The following is an 18,694-nucleotide window of genomic DNA, read 5'->3' as shown; positions in this document are numbered from 1 at the left end:
TCAAGTACGAGAAAACGGCTCATGGACACAGGCAGTGTGACATTCAGCCAATGGAGTGGGACAGACCTGGTCCAAATCCCATTTCTACCACTTCCGGGCTCTGGGACACTGGGAAAGTCACTACGCTGAGCCTCACGGGTACCATAAGGGTAGTGACAGTGCCTGCGATCGTGCATGTGAGAACTCAATAAAGTCACACTCATCACACTCAGTAAGCACTCAGTAAATACTGTTCCAGTTCCCATGGGAGACTTAAGATACTGGAGATAGACACGAGTGGAATATGTTCATCTATACCTTATTCCCCACCCCAAACTTCATCTTTTTGATTTTTCAAAAGAAAAAAGCAGTTGATTTGAATGAAAAATGAAGACCCCCCCAACTAGAAAATAAAAACAGTTCTTACACCAACAATCACATATTTTTCAAAAAGTAAAATTAATTTTTCCATCAAGTGTAATGCTAAAACCACATATCGCAGATTATGAGTCACACTAGCTCGGAGATCTATATCGGATGTCTTGTTTTGTGTCATCAACACATCGGGGAGATTCTGATGTCGGGCACATAGGAGTTATAAGCTATTTCGTTACTTAGAGCATCTGTGCCTGTACTTTCCCAAAAGATAAAGTTTTAAGCTGATGCTATTTACTTAGAAAACAATGCTTTTTATAACCAGTCAGGAGTTTTTCAAGATGTCAGCAAGGGTTGTAATGAGCCCTGGGTCTTATCGCCCGCTTGCCAAGGGATGGAGTGGGTCCAACCCTCAGGAGGGGCCCCGCTACGAAACGCAGACAGACGGACGGACAGACAGACGGGAGCAGTAACTGCTGCAGAAATGCGCTCGTCCCATACAGATCTCTACAGAACTGGGACCTCATGCATGATAACCATGCGATTAAGGCAGGTTTTGTGGGGTTTAGTACTAAAGACTTAAATGGATGAATTTTAAACTCTACCAACACTGGCATTCATACAAAAATTGGGTGACCTTATGTATAATTTTACATGGAAATAAGTGCTTTAAACGTACATAAAGGGTTTTGTTTTCATTACAACTTAATTTTCAAAGCCTCCAACTTACATCATTTTGCCATTGTAATCCCTATGTAATGAAATTATAATATCATTAAGCAATTGCCACTATGATATCAAGCAATGGGAAACATTTTGAAAGGTAATTATTGTGCTTGGGGATGGGGTAATTTCAATTCTATTCTTGGATAGTGCAGAGTTTGTTTTCCCCCCCCAAATGTGAAATTGCTCTATTTAAAGATTGGCTGCAGAAGCTCTAAAAGGACAAATTAACAAATAAAGCCATTCTCTCCTACCAGACTAAGAGCATCTGGTCAGGGATCCAAATTACATTTTTACTCTTCTGCACACAATAAAGCCATTTCTAGTGAAATAAAATTGCCTTTCAGATAATAATCTATTTACAAACTTTCAGCTTCATCCACGTTGAAATTGGTTAACAGCAATAACTGGAGAAAGACCAATGGAGCCAGACGAACAAAGTATCGTTACCGGCCCTCCCCTCAGAGCTGAACGGGTGAACAATCCCTCCAGGTCACCCTTTGAAAGTCAATTAATACAAGTGCTTAATTACCTATAGTTAATGCATTTTAACTGAAATAATAGAAAACCTATGTGCACAAGCTAAGTCTTCAAGCTTAAAAATAAATGATGTGGCACTACTTTATCAGATTTAAAATCTCTGAATCAAGACACTGTACTTGATTTTCGATTTTCTGACGCTGCCATCTAGAATTTTAAAAAAAGTTAATGCATTTTCTCTCCTATAGATCTTGAGAACAGATTGACTGTATTTTCATGTGCATACTAATACACTATTATTTAAACAATTCAATGGGGAGGGTTCACCATAGGGAACAGTCAGCCTTAGGAGCAATAAAGATGACATTTTAGATAAGATTCTCCTGAGAACCAGGTGCTTGCAAACTCTACCACCAGCATATCTCACAAGAGGGCAAAATTAACGTGCACTAAAGCCGGAGGAAGTCCACTGAGAACTGCTGAAGTTTGGTTTTCAGCAGATACGTACTCTCAATGGGAAAGATTAATGATCAACAATGGAATGAGAAGAGTGAAAAGATACTTCTTTTAGAAAGCTATATTGTTTTTCGGAAGGCAAATAACATGCTATGATTACAGTTCAGGTTGCATTTGGGAAATAAGTGCATCGCCCCTTTGTAAACACCGGTGGCAGTATTTCACTTGGAAAGTGCCATTTAAAGTGACATGTTGAGGATTCAGATGATTAATTAGGAGTTAACTGCAATTTCATTCTTTCTGGGTAGTTTCCACTTGTAAATGCGCACAGTATATCAAATCATCACGTTGCGCACCTTAAACTTACACAATGTCATATGTCCATTATGTCTCGACAAAGCTGGAAAACCTCCACAAAACAATCCTGTGGCTTTCGACTCTGAATGCCTTTTTGTCTCACATGAAGGAAGGTCCCTGCCTGGCTAATGAGCTGGGAAGCCTCAGAGCCCAGCACTTCTCAGGGTCTGGCTTCAGCAAGGTGCCGCACTGCAGCTGGTGGAAATGCACCCAGTCCCAGCAAGGGGCGCTGGACCACATGCTGGGCCCCACCCCTGGGTGCGTGTGGGGGGATAAGTGGTGGGGTGTGGTTCTGGAATAAGGGAGAGCCCTCAGACACCAGCAATGTGTTCACCTCTCTGCTGGAGGGTCCGCTCCAGAGCTGGGGGTGGGGGAAGGCATCTCTTTACTTAATGGTAGTGTTGATTCCCCCACCTCCCAATCACGTCTATGCAGAGGAGACACCCTGGGGCCCTGCATAGCTGCACAAGAGAAAACATCTCTGCGCCCCAAGGTTAGTCAGAAAACAAAGGGTGGTACTTACCTCACAGGGGAGGGGCAGGGATTCCGGATTAAGAATGTCATAAATACTAAGGAAGCACTTTACAAGCTGAGTTGAGGTGGGGGCTCTATGGATGAGAATACCAAAAAAAATACTTTTTTTTTTAAAACCCAGAAAGCTTCAAGAAAAAGAACTTCCTAAATTAAAAGAATTGCAGTGGGGTGAGGGTATGAACAGGAGTGGAGGGGGCGGGGCAAAAGGGGGATAAGGACACATATGTGATACCTTAATCAATAAAGAAAAAAAAGAAAGAAATTGCAGCGGCCATTTCAGCCGTACAGTTCTCATTGACCTCAGTGGGAGTTCTGTGGTCCTATCACCGTGCAGGGGCTCAGGGTGCGGACTGGCCTGGTCGGCGTCTGGCTCCACATTCAGTGGGTCTGACCCAGGCTGTGACCAAAACCTCACCGGTGAGGTGGGGACTCGACAGAGCCCCATGCCTGGGAGTGCTGGGCCCAGTGGTTGTGAGGAAATACACAGGAAAACTCCACCCAGTGCTGGTCCATGGTGGGTGCTTTACTAAGGCTGACTTCTATTATTACTTTTTAAAAATAAATACACTTTTATTGATTTCAGAGAGGAAGGGAGAGGGAGAGAGAGAAACATCAATGATGAGAGAGAATCACTGATTGCTTGCCTCCTACTGGGGATTTAGCCTGCAACCCGGACATGTGCTCTTACCAGGAATCCAACTGTGACCTCCTGGTTCAAAGGTCGATGCTCAACCACAGCCACGCCGGCCGAGCTGTTATTACTATTAATTATCAGTACTGATTTTTCTGGGAGAAGGTCTCCTTTACATCTTAAATAAATCTTCAAGATATAAGGACAATCCAGAGTAGACCAAATCCTCCTCCTGTTTCCAGGGAAGAAGACTCACTCGTCCACTCATCAAATATTTATGGGGTGTTTACTGTATCCTCGGTGCCACTGAGGGTGCATAGTTGTTTGATGAAACAGAATGTCTGGTGAGGTAACGAATACAGCGGCTTTTAGAAGACTGCTGTGGACTCAGCACTTGGTAAGTGTGAAATAATCGTGCGGCATGACATGGGACTCAATACTAGGTAAGTGTGAAAGTAGTCCTCCGTCAGAGCCCAAGTGGGCGGCCAGATTCCCCTCTCTGCTGGCTGTGAGGAGCCATGAGATTTCTCTAAGTTCCTTACTAGGAATTTAGATATTACATCTATAAAATAAGCATCTGTTGCCTGTTTATGTCTCATGTGGAATTAATAAGTATTCATAAAGGAATATCCCATGTGGTTTTGCTAAGCAAAAGGTATAAAAATGTTATTTTTATGAGACTGGCAACTCCAAGAGTCCTTCTGAATGCCTTTCTTGGTCAAGATCTGTGTCAACTGCAAGAGAGGCTGCAAGCCTGAAGACAGGCCATTTTTATTCTACTTTGGAGCTGGTAAGTATGAATAATTTAAGGATCACATCTGTAAAGAAACAAATGTCAAATACAAATTGACAACTATATTTCAAGCAAAGTTCGGTTCACTTTCAAAAGGTCAGTTTGGTCGTTTTCTTGAGTGAGTTCTGAAATCTTACCTTTCCATTGTTACATTTCAGAGGAGCTTCAGGAAAACACATTTTTAGGTAAGTGTCAGGGCACCTTGCCCACGGCAACTGATATTCGCAAGCACACTGTGGTCCAGGAGGCGCTGGGAAGAGCCGTCCACTCCTCCATCCACTGAATGGCCCCAGCACAGGCTGCTCCTGCGGGCTTGCCGCTCCGCTGGAAGCCGGGCTGTTCACCTTAAGGTGGCTTTTATACATTGAGACATTCTGGTCCAGAGAGACTGTGGCTTGACAAACTTGCACCAAATGAAGGAGGGACTCAAAGGCCAGGTAATGGGTGCACTCACTGTTGTGGAGCCAGGGGCAAGTTCTCCAGAGTTCTGTCTTGGTCAGGCCAACTTCCCCTGCTATTACTAGTCAATGCAGTTATGCCTCCAGCTGCACAGTGCATCTCAGCCTCTTCATCTCTGAGCCCTTCCTCTAAGTCCCAGTGTCCATGTGTATGGGCCAATACTGGTACCTACCTACACCTAGTGGGCTGACATGAGGATTAAAGTGCACATGTGGGCCTGGGTCACAGGCAGATGAAATAAACCTTAGTTATTAGTGTTTTTACCCTACAAGTCAGAAGATGGGAGACCCCTGTTCCCTGTGAACCCAGCCTTCAGAGCGACTTCACTTCCCAGTGCAATGGTTCTGCAGAAAGGCAGTGATGTGGAGGAAGCCTGGATCTTAATCCTTGCTTGCACTCTGACATTTGACCTTAGGCAAGGTCAAATTGAGGGGGATGGGCTACATCTGTGTTTTGTTTTTTAAATATATTTTTTATTGATTTCAGAGAGGAAGGGAGAGGGAGAGACAGAGACATCAATGGAGAGAGAATCACTAACTGGCTGCCTTCTGCACGCCCCCTACTGGGGACTGAGCCTGCATGTGCCCTTGACCAGAATCAAACCTGGGACCCTTCAGTTTATTGGCTGACTGCTCTATCCATGGAGCCAAAGGGACTAGGGCTACATCAGGGGTTTTCACTGGTTCATCAGAGCCCCAGGGCAGGTTTCTGAGACCCTAACTTCCCCTTTAGCCAAAGCAGTTCTGCTTTTATCTCTTATATATTGGGATTCCACATAAAATTTCATTTGAAAGAAAGGTTTTTCACTGCTTATAAATAAAGTTCAAGAGCCATTACATAATGTAGCCTATAACTGCTTTAATGGCTCTAAATTTAATGCTCTCATTGTTGAATTTTAGAAATAAACCTCATATACTGAGAAATTAGAATTAGGGAGGAAATGGAAAGTCAGATTTCAATGAATTAGCCTACTTTGTTTTTCAAGGCTATGATAAGAAATGACAAGTTGAACATTTCTCTCCCTCTTTTCTTCCCTTTCTCCTTTCCTGTATTCCTTCTAGTGAAAATTCAGAATATCTGACATATACCAGAAAGAGCATAGGGTACTAGGGACCCAGGAGTGAGCAAAACTGGCAAAGTCTCTGCTCTTGAAAATTCAGAGGATACTTAGGGAAAAAAGACAACAAACAGTAAACAAGTTACAAACTGTAAAAAGGCTGTGAAGAAAGTGTACACAGCAAAGTGAGAGCGACGGACTGCCTCAGGTAAGATGGTCCAGAAGGGCACTTAGGAAGGTAGGCTGCCAGCAAACACCAGGCCTGGTGGTCCAAGTCCAGTGGTCTCGCCCTCCATTCTTCCCCTCATTCCCTTGGCCTTGCCCTAAAAGTGGTCAGCAGTCACCTCATCCCTTAGCCACTCCCATGGAGACAGTGTGGCCACCTGTCACTTCTGACAAGCCTGGGGCAAGGCGGAGGCAGGTCCAGGGCTGAAACAGGTGACCAGAAGTCTGTTGTTTTTATTTTCCTTGAAGAGCTAAGCTACTGAGCCCTTGAAATATTTTAATTTGCTTTTGCTATTGATTATCAATTATCAATAGAAGAACAATCTTTCACTTCCTGGTTTTGTGCATATTTTACAGTAAGTAATGTATTTACTTGGTTCAAAACTAAAAGAAGAGGATAAAAACAATGATTGGGCTCTGGGACCAACCTGCTTGGATTCACATCCCAGCTCCGCTAATGACTGTGACCTGGGGCAGGTTATTCAGAAACTGTGCCTCGGTTTTCTTAGCTGTAAAAAACAACTACACACACACACACACACACACACACACACACACACACACACAGTACCTTCCTCATGGTGTTGTTGTGAGGACTAAAAGTAACAACTGAGCACGTATCTGGCACCTAGTAAGTGCTAAATTAATGGTATCATGGAACAGAAACCCAGAAAGAGTCCCAGGCTGCCCACAGCCGTGCCTCCCTTCTCCTTCTGATGATATAAACTGGATAACTGACCCCATTATTTTTCCTTGACAAGCACATTCTTTATAAGAACAGATAAAAATACTATCTCGATAAATTGCAGCGGTTCTCAACCTGTGGGTCAAGTCCCCTTTGGCGGTTGAATGACCCTTTCACAGGGGTCGCCTAAGACCATCCTGCATATCAGATATTTACATTACGATTCATAACAGTAGCAACATTACAGTATGAAGTAGCAACGAAAATAATTTTATGGTTGGGTCACAACATGAGGAACTGTATTTAAAGGGCCAGAAGGTTGAGAACCACTGATTGGTAAGTATGAACTGTTCTATGTTGTTTAAAACTAAGCCAATAACATGTAAAGATAAACCAAATAAGAGACATTGGTTTTTGATGGTTTTAATTAGCTACAAACCACCCAAACATATCAGAAAAGGGGAAAGGGACCACTGACAAAAATCTAGGGTGATATGCATAAGGGGTGGCAGATCTGGTTAACTTTAACCAGAACATGTTTATAATTCTCTAAGTTTAACTTGTTCATTTGTCCTCATGAAAGTTCTGTTTACCTTAAATGTAATTGAGCTCCTGCTGTCAAAACCTCCCTTTGCAACGGGGACTTGACAACATCCTTTTACCTGCTTCTCATAACACACCTCGTGGGTGCCTCTGCTCAAGGTCCATGGTCTCCGTTCCTGTGTCTTATTTAGGACACTTAACACATTATTTGTTCCCTCACAGCAAGGTCTCCTCTGACAGCCAAGATTCTAGTTTTCTGTCATAAGTAATTATAAATGTACGCTTCTAAAAAGATTCCCAATTTGAGGGGCATAATCTATTTCAGATAGTAAATCACAGAGACATCTCTATCCCTGGGGTGACCCAAATGTACAACCCAGATGTATGAGCTTTCACTCTGAATTATTCATATCTGAAGAAAAATGGATGTTCCACTTTCTCCCTGAGGCAACTAAGAAAAAACACCCCCCAAACACTGGCACCTTTGTTAGAGAAATTTATATTGGTTTAAATTTTTTTTTAGCCTCAGATACAGAGCTTCAATCTTCAAAATCCAACTCAGAAAACTGTCTCAGGGAGTCCTGCTCTGAAGTTGTCACTCCTATTACGAACTTGAGATCCCCCGACCCCCCCACCTCAAGCCCTCGGTTTCCACCAAACATTCTTTTCTGTTCCTCCTCTCTACACTGCTGACAACCACGTTCCCTACTCACAACCAGAAACTAATAGTTCATCTTTACAGCTCTCTCCAACAAAGGGAACCCCACGTGAATTTTCATTCCTGCTTCCTTCCAATTTTTCAATTACTAACGCTACTTATCTTGGCTCTGTGCCAACATTTGCTTTATGTCAATATAATTGAAAATTTTTTTAAAATTAAAAAAAATAAAACACACCCCAAAATAACCTCCAACCCCCACTATATCTTAACAACAAAAAACATGAATTTCAATGATACTGGAATGAGTCTGCTTTACAATAATAGGATGTGGCAGACTGTTCTAAGTGATCATGTGCAATCTACCTCATTTGATCTTTGTGAAAACTTTCAGGTGGGCATTATCTGTTATTAGTCTGACTTTACAAATGCAGTAACCCAAATCGTAAAGGTCACAGCGGGAATTGGTAGAGCTGGAATTCAGATTAAGGGCAGTTTGACACCAAAGTCATGCTCTTCCTCCTTAAACCATATTTTGTCCTGGAATAACCTTTAGAAGAACGAGGACAATTTCTCTTTGTTCTTTTTAGTTGTAAAGAACCCATCATTGTATGAAACGAGGCACAGGTAACTAACTGATTTTGGGTGTGGGAGTCTAAGCGTACAGCATTTAATAAAAAAAGTGGCATCTCATTCAAAGTGACCAATTTTCTCTATTTATAGTTAATTATTTTTATTTTTTTATGCATAGCATTTTTCATATTCCCACCTTGAGCAGTCAAACTTCCAGAAGAATCCTGATTCTGCTCTGCTGGCTGCCGACTGGGAGGAATGATGGGTGGGCTCAGCATGTTTAACCAGTCCCTAAAAAGAAACGAAGAGTCAACGAACACACACACCTGTAATATCATACTCAGTTTTTACCCTTCCCTGGATTTTCAATTCCCTGGATCTTCCTCGTTCGTATTTCAGAAAGACAAGATGTTCAAAAGTTAATATTTAGTTTTGTAAACTGGTTAATGTAGAGTCAGTCACTTCACTAACTACAGAGCTCCTTGACTTACCATGGGGTTACATCCTGATAAACCATCATAAGGTAAAAATACTGTAGGCTGAAAATGCATTTGATAGACCTAACCTACCGCATATCATGGCTTAGCCCAGCCTACCTTAAACATGCTCAGAACACTTAGATTAGCCTACATTAGGGCAAAATCACCTAACACAAAGCCTGTTTTATAGTAAAGTGTTGAGTATCTCAGGTAATTTATTATGCTATTGCTTTCATATCACTGTAAAGCCAGAAAATTATTAAGTCGAACCATCATGAATTAGGTATTGTCTGTAGTTGTTCAATAAATACATCAGCTACATAAAGAGGGCATTCTTCTCAAAAGTTTATTGTTAAATAAACTATTATTAAACATGGTTTCTCTCACATAAGAACATTATTTCAACAACTCAGAAAAAATGCAGCAGAGAAAGTTCCTTATAACCTCAGGGTAAGAAAGCCCGACAAAGCCACATGTCACACGCCATGAATGACAACACTCTACATGGTGACTCAAAGCAGAAGTTAGTCTTGGAGCGATGTGCACCAGCCACAGTGGTGGGAGTCAGTCTGCATTAATTTGGAGCTCTTCAGCAGCAGGGAGTGAAGGAAGGGAGAGGGAGGGAGCCGGGCCCTGGAGTGACTCACTACTTCAGTTTCCTCATTAGGCATGGGGACAAAACCACTCCAGAGCACCTCCTTCAGCCCCTCTCCCTCTGCCTCCAACCTCATTTCCCAATCGCTTGACTTTCCTTCCTCCTCCATTCTTTTCCAGTGCCCTATTCCCTCTAGTAGACACCTGGGTGGGTGTGATGCGAGGGGTGACATGCAGAAGATGTGAGTCATTGTGCCCTCTACTTCACCCCTTCTTAGCTCGAAACTTGTTCCTGCACTTCTTTAGAGAAGGGAGCAAGCAGAGGAATGTGAAGGATTTTACAGCATGAATTCTATTTCTCGTGTTGATATAGTACCCTGTGATTTACCTTATTCTTCTCAACAGGAGCATGTCATCATGACTAAACAACTTTTTCCCTGTACTTCCTTTAGCCGTTATCTATAATGGGAGCTAGTCCCAACCATAACTAAGAGCAGTGGTTCTCCAGGCCGATCCCGGCTCCATCTTTCCTAACGTAAGAGCTTGGCCAAATTACTTAACATCGTAAGCCTCATCTATTAAAAGGAGATAAGAATACCTCAGCTTTTTTGTTGTTAGGATTGAATTAAAAAATGGATGAGAAACATTTAGCATGGCTCTGGGTACAGAGTTGCACTCAATAAATTTCAGCTATTATCACCACCATCCTCATTATCAAGGAAGATCATAGTGTGACTTTATCTATAATGATAAACCAAGATAAGAATTGGATTCTGTTGACATTAAACCAATAAATGATGGTAGAATGATGACAAGTCTATACAGTAGAGATTTTCCTTGCAAGCCATTTACTCTTTTTGTATAAAAAGTACCTTTATGTAAAAATTATCCATTTCCTATTTGGAATATTTTAAGATACTTTAAGTAACTGCACACCTCAGCTGTTACTAGATTATGGCTAGTGAAATAAGCAAAGTGAGCAAGCTGTGTAATTGAATTTCATAATAACACATTAAGGGCATCAAAAAGGATTTGTCACAGACTTCCAAGCTAACGGGGCATTTTCTGATAAGCACCTTTTATTTAGTCCATTTAATTATAGTAGACCAAAAATTCCTACATTAGAGAAAATTACAAGGTCACACACAAATTATCAGCCCAATGACCTCATTACTCAATAAGAACGATGGAGAGCAAGGATGAACAGGAGAAAAATAATGTTGTCCTATGATGATACCCCCAGAGACAAATTAGAAACTCCACCCAATGGCAGAAGCAACTGCTCATGCTCCATGGACATGGGAAAAACTGTCGGTGGGGTTGTTGTGTGACTGTTATGAAAAGCAAGGCATTCACTTCTTAGGCTAATGATTTGATTAATGTTTTTCCTTCTTAGCAGTAGCCATGAAAAGTATAGGGATCTTTAAAAAATATTTTCAAAATTATCAAAAAGTTGTAAGAGTACAAAGAACTCCTTAGTCCTTCACCCAGGTTCCCCACTAAACATTTTATCACACTAGCTTGTGATCTGTCTATCTACCTAAACATCACCTACCACTACTTCTTTGATGGGTTGGTACAGGATGGCCCTCAGGCAAAGCCTGTCTGGCCCACTGCCTCGTCTGTCTAATCTGAAAACCAAGAATGGCTTCTACATCTTTACATTTTTATTTTATATTAATTCTTTATTGGTGAAGTATTATGTACGTCTCTCCCCCGCCCCCTCCCCCCGCCCCCCCCCCCAATTGACCTCTCCCAGCCTGCTCCTGCCTCCCAGCAGAGGCCCTCACCCCCTGTTGTGTCCACTGGTTATGCTTATAAGCATGCATACATGTCTTCTGGTTGATCTCTAACCCCGCTTCCCTCCCCTGCCATCCCTCTGAGGTTTGATGGTCTGTTTGGTGCTTCTATGTCTCTGGATCTATTTTTGTTCATTAGTTTATGTTGTTCAGATGTTTTTACATTTTTAAATGGTTGAAAAATTTTAAAATAATAATGTTTCATGACACATGATAATTACATAAAATTCAAATGTCAGTGCTCATAAACAAACTTTTATTGGAATGTAAAAGTGTTCACTTGCTTATGTATCATCTACAGCTGCTTCTGTGCTATAGGGACAGAGGGAAGTATTCATGATGGTCCCTGATGTGTAATATGGCTCATGCTGATTTCTCCAATTCTGATACAACCACAGGTCTGTCTCATCTCTCCTCCTTCCATATTTGTAACTCCTCCCTGACTGTGGAGACCTGGCTCCCATTATCTGCACCATTTTTACTATTTTCTGAACTACAGAACACGCCAAAAGTCACTGCAGAATTGCTAAGCAAGCAAAACAAATTAAACAACCAACAGAAAACCTCTAACTTACTCTCTAGGGTTCTCTGTTTATGGTTCTTTTTATTCTTTAGTCAAAATACTAGGTCCAAAATTTACTTGGGCTAGTTACTGCCCCTGCCCCCCTTTTGTGTGGTTACACAGATGGTCCCTGATTTACGACGGTTTGATTTACAATTTTGACTTTACGATGGTGTGAAAGCAATAAGCGTTCAGTAGAAATTGCACTCTGAATTTTGATCTTTTCTCAGGCTAGCAACATGTGGTATTATTTTCTCTTGTGATGCTGGGCAGTGGCAGTGAGTCGCAGCTCCCAGTCAGCTATGCGATCACGACTGATACTCTACCGTGTGTTCCTGTGTTAGATGATTTTGCCCAACTGTAGGCTATTGGAAGTGTTTTGAGCACGTTTCAGGTAGGCTAGGCTAAGCTATGATGTTGGGTAGGTTAGGTGTATGAAATGGATTTTTGACTTGGGATCTTTTCAACTTCAGATATAACCCCACTGAAAGTCAAGAAGCATCTGCATTATTCATTTGAAATATACTATAGAGTCATCAGCTTTTGTTTGTATCACGTTTTAGGTTTTTCTCTCCATCCTTAATGATTTTTATTACTTGTATTGTTGTTGAGATTGTTACAGATTAACAGTTCAAAAGTCAAACTACACAGAAAGGCATATTCAGGTAAGACTTACATTTCACCCATCTTTCCAGTCTGTTCCCACCCCTCATCGCTTCCTTGCCATCACACCCATCACTCCATAGGCAATCAATTTCATTAGTTCTGGAATTTCCTTTCTATGTTTCTTCTTGCAAAAAATAAGCAGATACATGTCTATTTTTTTATTCCTTGTCCTTCCTACATAAAAGGTGGCATACTATAATTAATGTTTTGCATTTTTATAACTTAAAACATATCCCGGAAATCACTTACACTAGTTCATAGCTTCCTCATTCTTATGGCTGCATAGTACTACACTGTGTGGGTGTGCTATCGCTTATTTCACCATTCTCCTATGTTTGGGCATGTTTTCAATATTTTACATTATTGCAAATTAACTGAAAGAATTGCAATTAATGCTGCCATGAATAAACATGGGCATATCTATTTTTGTATATATATTTGAAGATATATCTTCAAGGTAAATTTCTAGAAGTGGGATTCCTGGAAGAAAGGTAAATACATACTTGGTTTTGTTAGACAAATTCCCTCCATCGGGGCTGTTCACATCTGTGTTCCCACCAGTAATGAATGGAAGTGTTGGTTTCTTTATAGCCATGTCACAAGAACATATCATCAAGTTTTTAATGCTTTCTAAGATGAAAGATGAGACCTGGTATCTTAAAGTAGTTTTAATTTGCACTTGTTTTCATTATGAGCATCATAAGTGGAGGTGACTCTCTTATATTACTACTTATGTATATGCATGTGGTATTTTATATCTGTCTATATACATATTTTGTCAGTTCATATCTTTTGCCCCTTTTATCATTTTTACCTCTTTCTTTTACCTTGTAATTTATGTTCATTTACTTTGTTTTTGTCATGCAAAAGTTAATTTTTCTCCCCCTGTAGTCAGATGTATGACTCTAGTGTTTTATTGCCTCAGTATTTGGAGTCATACTATATGGTGTGTGCGTCTTCCGGTGTAAGGTGCCTCTGATTTTATCTTGTAAAAATGATTGCATAATGCTCTTGATAAGTGATATTTTAACTTAATATTTAGAAGTATTTATACCATTCAAAAATTTTGATCAAAGCAACTCATTTGTTTGGCTTTTTAACCAAGAAAGCACTTACAAAGTATATTTTGAAGAAAAAAAGGTTTCCATGTTAACTATAAAATATGAAAACTATCAGCTAAACAAAATCAACCAGGACTTTTTCTTGCAGGACTTTTGAGAGCCTTTAAGGCACTGGCTCTCCTGAGGGAGGACAGAGTATACAGCACCACCCACGTGTGCGCATCTGAAACTGTTACATCTCTTGGTATCAGGAGTCCACAGACCACACCTTGAGAGATGCTGCGTCAGGCTAGCCGCTAGACCATTTTCTCCTGGTGACATTGTTTTTATTTTACTTTATGTATGTTTAATAATTTTTCTTTTTCAAGAGCATCTCTTTTTGGTGACTTATTAAAAAGCAGAAATGTATGGCCTAGTACCTGTATCTTACATGTTTACATTTTAATGTGATACTTAATGCTGACCCATTGCCTTGACTGCCAATCAGTGCCTTCAAACCTCCATGACTTCCCCACAGCAAGCAGTGAACATCTAATGCGGGGGAGTTCCATCTCGGTGTCACTCAGGCATGCTGGTCTTGGCTGTAGTTCTGAGCCATTTCCTGGGCCTGTTTCTTACCCTGATTACCCATGTCCAGAATCTGTTCTAGCTCTTTGTCCCACAATTTCCATACTTGCCTTGTCTTTGTACCGGATACTAATACTCTGTTTTGGTTGCTTTTCTCAACCCCAACTATAATCTTTTACCCAAGGACAGACTCCATCCACCTGGTGTGAAAACCTCTAGCCCAAGCATGCCAAACTCGTGGCCCATGGTCTGCATGCAGCCCACAACGAATATTTATGCGGCCCAGCCAATATAACGGTATGTAAGAAATGTTTTAATAAAAATTGCATAACTTAATTTTTACAATATCCTGTTATACATGATTCTATATAATAAAAGGCTAATATGCAAATTGACCAAATGCTGGAACGACCAGTTGCTATGACATACACTTCCCTGGTGAGGGGGCAGACGCTCAATGCAGGAGCTGCCCCCTGATGGTTAGTGTGCTCCCATAGGGGGAGCACCACTCAGCCAGAAGCCTCTCCCACCTCTACGGCAGCGCTAAGGATGTCTGATTGCAGGCTTAGGCCCACTCCCCATAAGGAGCGGGCCTAAGCTGTCAGTTGGACATTCCCCGAGGGCTCCTAGAATGCGAGAGGGCGCAGGCTGGGCTGGGGGAACCCCCCTCCCGAGTGCACGAATTTTGTGCAATGGGCCTCTAGTTATTAATAAGGAACTACAATGTTTGCTAATGGCTGATTACTATAATCATGTTGCATTCATTTTCCTTATGCACCTTATGCATGCAGGTGCACTATTTCTCTCCACTAATACTAGCAGCGAATATTTTAGCAGCTGATTGCCACATCATTAGTCTTGGACTGACTTGTTTGGTGTGCCCAACAGGAAATAAATTGCTTTCAGAGAACAAGAAAAATAGGTTTATTTGCATTACACTTATTTTTTTAAAATATATTTTTATTGATTTCAGAGAGGAAGGGAGAGGGAGAGAGAGATAGAAACATCAATGATGAGAGAGAATCACTGATTGGCTGCCTCTTGCATGTCCCTTATTGGGGATGAAGCCGCAACCCAGACATGTGCCCCTGACCACAATTGAACCCAGAACCTTTCAGTCCACAGGCCGACACTCTATCCACTGAGCCAAACTGGCTAGGACTGCATTACACTTATTAACTTGTGCAGTTATTCAGTGTCTGGTAAGTTAATGTTCAAGAAGAGAATATTAATTTTATTAAAATGTTCTATTATTTTATGTTAACAATTACTCATTTATTCAGCATGTCTCTATCGAAATAAACCTATGTTTCTATGAAAATTGAAGCTTTTGTTTTTTTGCAGCCCACATAAACTTAAACCTTGTTTATTTGGCCCGTGTTAGCTTTTGAGTTTGACATGCTTGCTCTAGCTCCTTTGGTGGATAAAAGCAAGCTTTCTGTCAAAGCTTGCTGTCTGAGCATGCTCAGGTCCTTCCTCCTCCTCCTCCTTCCCTCTATCCTGCCTCTCCTCTTGAAACTGGGGGGAGGGGAAAGGGCTTCCCAGCGCACCTCACATGCTGAGGCCTGGCACCAGATGTGTTTTACACAAAAGTCAAGACAGTGAGTTCACCATTAAATACCACATAGAAAAATATCATGCAGTTGAAAAAAATCATACCATCTTGTGAATTTTCACAATGGTCAGATTGACCTAATATAAAAATCTTGGCCAAAAAAGAATCCCACACTGTTTTCATCCCACAGTAAGCATGAACTGAGTCAGAGCTGGGTCAGATATTTTAATAAATGGGATAATGTCTTCCGTTAAGATGAACTATAGTTCCAGTTCCTTCATTTCAAAACAAGATTTTGTTTATAAGACAATTTTACTAATTAATTCACTAATGTATTCCTAAAAATACATTGTGTGTGTGTAAACACATATACACAATAGATGATATGAGCCTGACAGCTTAATCATCTCTCTACACATACGACAAACGTTCACTAAAGTCCTGTTTGTCAGGCCTGGGAATCAAAGAGCTCAGAGTCAGATGGAGAGAGCATCCTACCCATCGGGAAACAACACAATACAGCCATGCACAAGGGCTGCTGTGGGCTGGTCAGATATCCCTTTGCTCCCTTGGAGGAATTCCCCTGTAATAAAACTGTCTACAAGTTTGTATACATTTAAATATTTATTTGGGACAGTAATTCTTTGAGAAATCTAAGCCATGACAATAATTAATATATAGCTCTCATTACAACCCACTATCACAAGGCCAGGGTCAGAGGAGCCAGCCCAGTGCAATACTTAAACAGGAGGTCTTACATGAGGAATGGAGCAATTTCTAGCAAAGACTCAATGATATTTATTTATCGTTTGGGACCAGTGCACATTTCTTATTCCCTGAAAGAAATGTGGGTTTTAAACATCTGTGGCCAGGAAACAGACAGGGGAGAATTCACAGATACTTTGAAAAAGCTGGTAAAACCTTTTTTCAGAAACATGTACATAAACCCAAGTTTTACTTCCAATTCAGGAGGTCAGAGTTCATCTGAAGCCCATTCATGGTCTTCTGGACCCCTGAATTAAGGACTTCTGCACCTTGGAATAGTATGGAGGCAGTGTTTCTAGTAGAGTACAATCCTGGCTTGGCAAAGTACTTCCGTAAAGAGCCAGACAGTAAATACATATGTTAGGCTTTCCAAGCCATAAGGTCTCTGTTGCAGCTACTCAACTCTGCTGTTGTAGTGTGAAAGCAACATGAAAAATAAGTAAGTAAGTGAGCATGGCGGTGTTACAATAAAATCTTACTTACAGGACATAACCTGCAAAGGGTAGGATTTGGCCCCCGGCTGCAGCTGAGTGACCTCTGCCTCAGAGGAAGGAGCTGAAGAGGAAACTTCACGGCTGCTAGGAAACTTCCTGTCAACGCTCCTCGCAGTGCTTTTGAATCCACCTTTCTCACCATCTCTATTTCCACTTCCAAAGTCCAAGCAACTATCTTGCTTCATGTTTTCTGGAGCAAAAGCTCTTAATTGATCCCCTTCTAGTCATTCATTCTGGCTTCACTTCTGTTCTCCACACTGTGACCAAAATTCTAATCCAGTTCAAGTCAATTCTTCGTTTAAAACCCTCCAATGTCACCTGGAAGCTATTGCACTTGGGAGAAAGACCAGAATCTGGCCTTTGAGGCTTTTCATAGAATAACGCCTATGTATTTTTCCAACCACATCTTGCATTATTCTCCCTCTGACTCACTAGGCTCTAGTAACGCTGGCCTTCTCTCAATTCCTGGGATATGTCCTACTCCCAACCACCATATGGCTGTTTGTCTAGGCTGTGCTCCCCCTGTGTATAGACCATGGTCTCCTCTTCTCTATCGCTCCCATGGCCTGGTGAAATCATACCCAACCTTCAGATTTTGGCTGAAGCATCACTCTCTTGGGAAGTCTTCCCTGATGCCCCCTTGCCATTCTAGCCAAGTTCCTTTATTACTCGTTTTAATAGAGCAACTGTAATCTTCTCATTAGAGCTCTGGTCTCAGCTCACAGTTAATCCTCACTTGTTTGATCATCTGATGAATGCAGTCTTCCCCATTTGACTCTAACCTGCACCTAGCAGAGCGTCTGACACAAAGAAGACACTCCCTCATAGTTACCAAGTGCCTCTCTGTCAGTCCCGATACTGAGTGCCACTCAGTGTTCAAAGTTTCCACAACAGTAACCACACAGCTGCTGCAACCTACTCTGTATTTGCCCTCCACCTTGCTCTTTCTCCACCTGCCAGGAGCATGGGATTGTTTCCTCTCATGTGCGTGGTGCATACACGCTTTGGGGAGAACCTGGAATACATATCTTGTTTCCTTATAGCAAGACAGAAAAATTTAAGTTTCTGTCTCAGAAAACAGAATGCTTGTTCAAAAATATATTTACTAGTATTAGAAAACTAGGGCAATTTATGTTTCTTTTTTTAAAACATACTTAAACGTACAAAAAGAGCTCTTAGTAATTTTCTTTATAGGATTCACCTTCCACTTGAAGTAGGAAGCTCAAACCATAAGTTAGAAACACAAGCTATCAGTTGGGAACGCTTTTGCATATCTCTGAAGAAGGACTAGAAGAGGTATTAAGATACTGTTGTTTAATTGTAGTTTGTTTTCCACAGGGTGTCTCTTAGTGTTGGAAGAACGATCCCCATCTAAGTGTTGGGGGCTGCTTTCTCCACATCTCACCATGTGGTTATCTAATCTATATTTGATTACCATCAGCAACTGTGTACTTACTACTTCCAAAGACCACATTTCATCTTCAAACAGCTCTAACTATTAAAAGGTTTTTTCCTCATGTTGAGGCAAAATCTGTTTTCTTTTCATCTCCACCTGTTTGTCCTACATTTACTCCTCGTCACTCTCAAGAAACAATTCTAATCTCTCTTCAAGACACAGTAGGAG

At 41.3% G+C, this 18,694-nt stretch overlaps 1 protein-coding gene across 8 annotated transcripts in view; it reads right to left on the bottom strand.

Annotated features, from left to right (window-relative positions):
- The window catches only part of CFAP20DC (CFAP20 domain containing), a 236,786-nt gene that overhangs the window by 4,221 nt on the left and 213,871 nt on the right, over positions 1-18,694 (bottom strand). For all 8 annotated transcript variants that reach the window (XM_036331721.1, XM_036331722.1, XM_036331723.1 and 5 more), the window contains one exon: positions 8,725-8,819. In XM_036331721.1, the coding sequence (XP_036187614.1) occupies positions 8,725-8,819 (95 nt within the window). The remainder of the gene's footprint in view (positions 1-8,724; positions 8,820-18,694) is intronic.

This window comes from Myotis myotis, unplaced genomic scaffold (assembly GCF_014108235.1).
Source record: "Myotis myotis isolate mMyoMyo1 unplaced genomic scaffold, mMyoMyo1.p scaffold_m19_p_13, whole genome shotgun sequence".
NCBI classification, from domain to species: domain Eukaryota; kingdom Metazoa; phylum Chordata; class Mammalia; order Chiroptera; family Vespertilionidae; genus Myotis; species Myotis myotis.
This window is presented reverse-complemented; position numbering and strand designations above follow the sequence as displayed.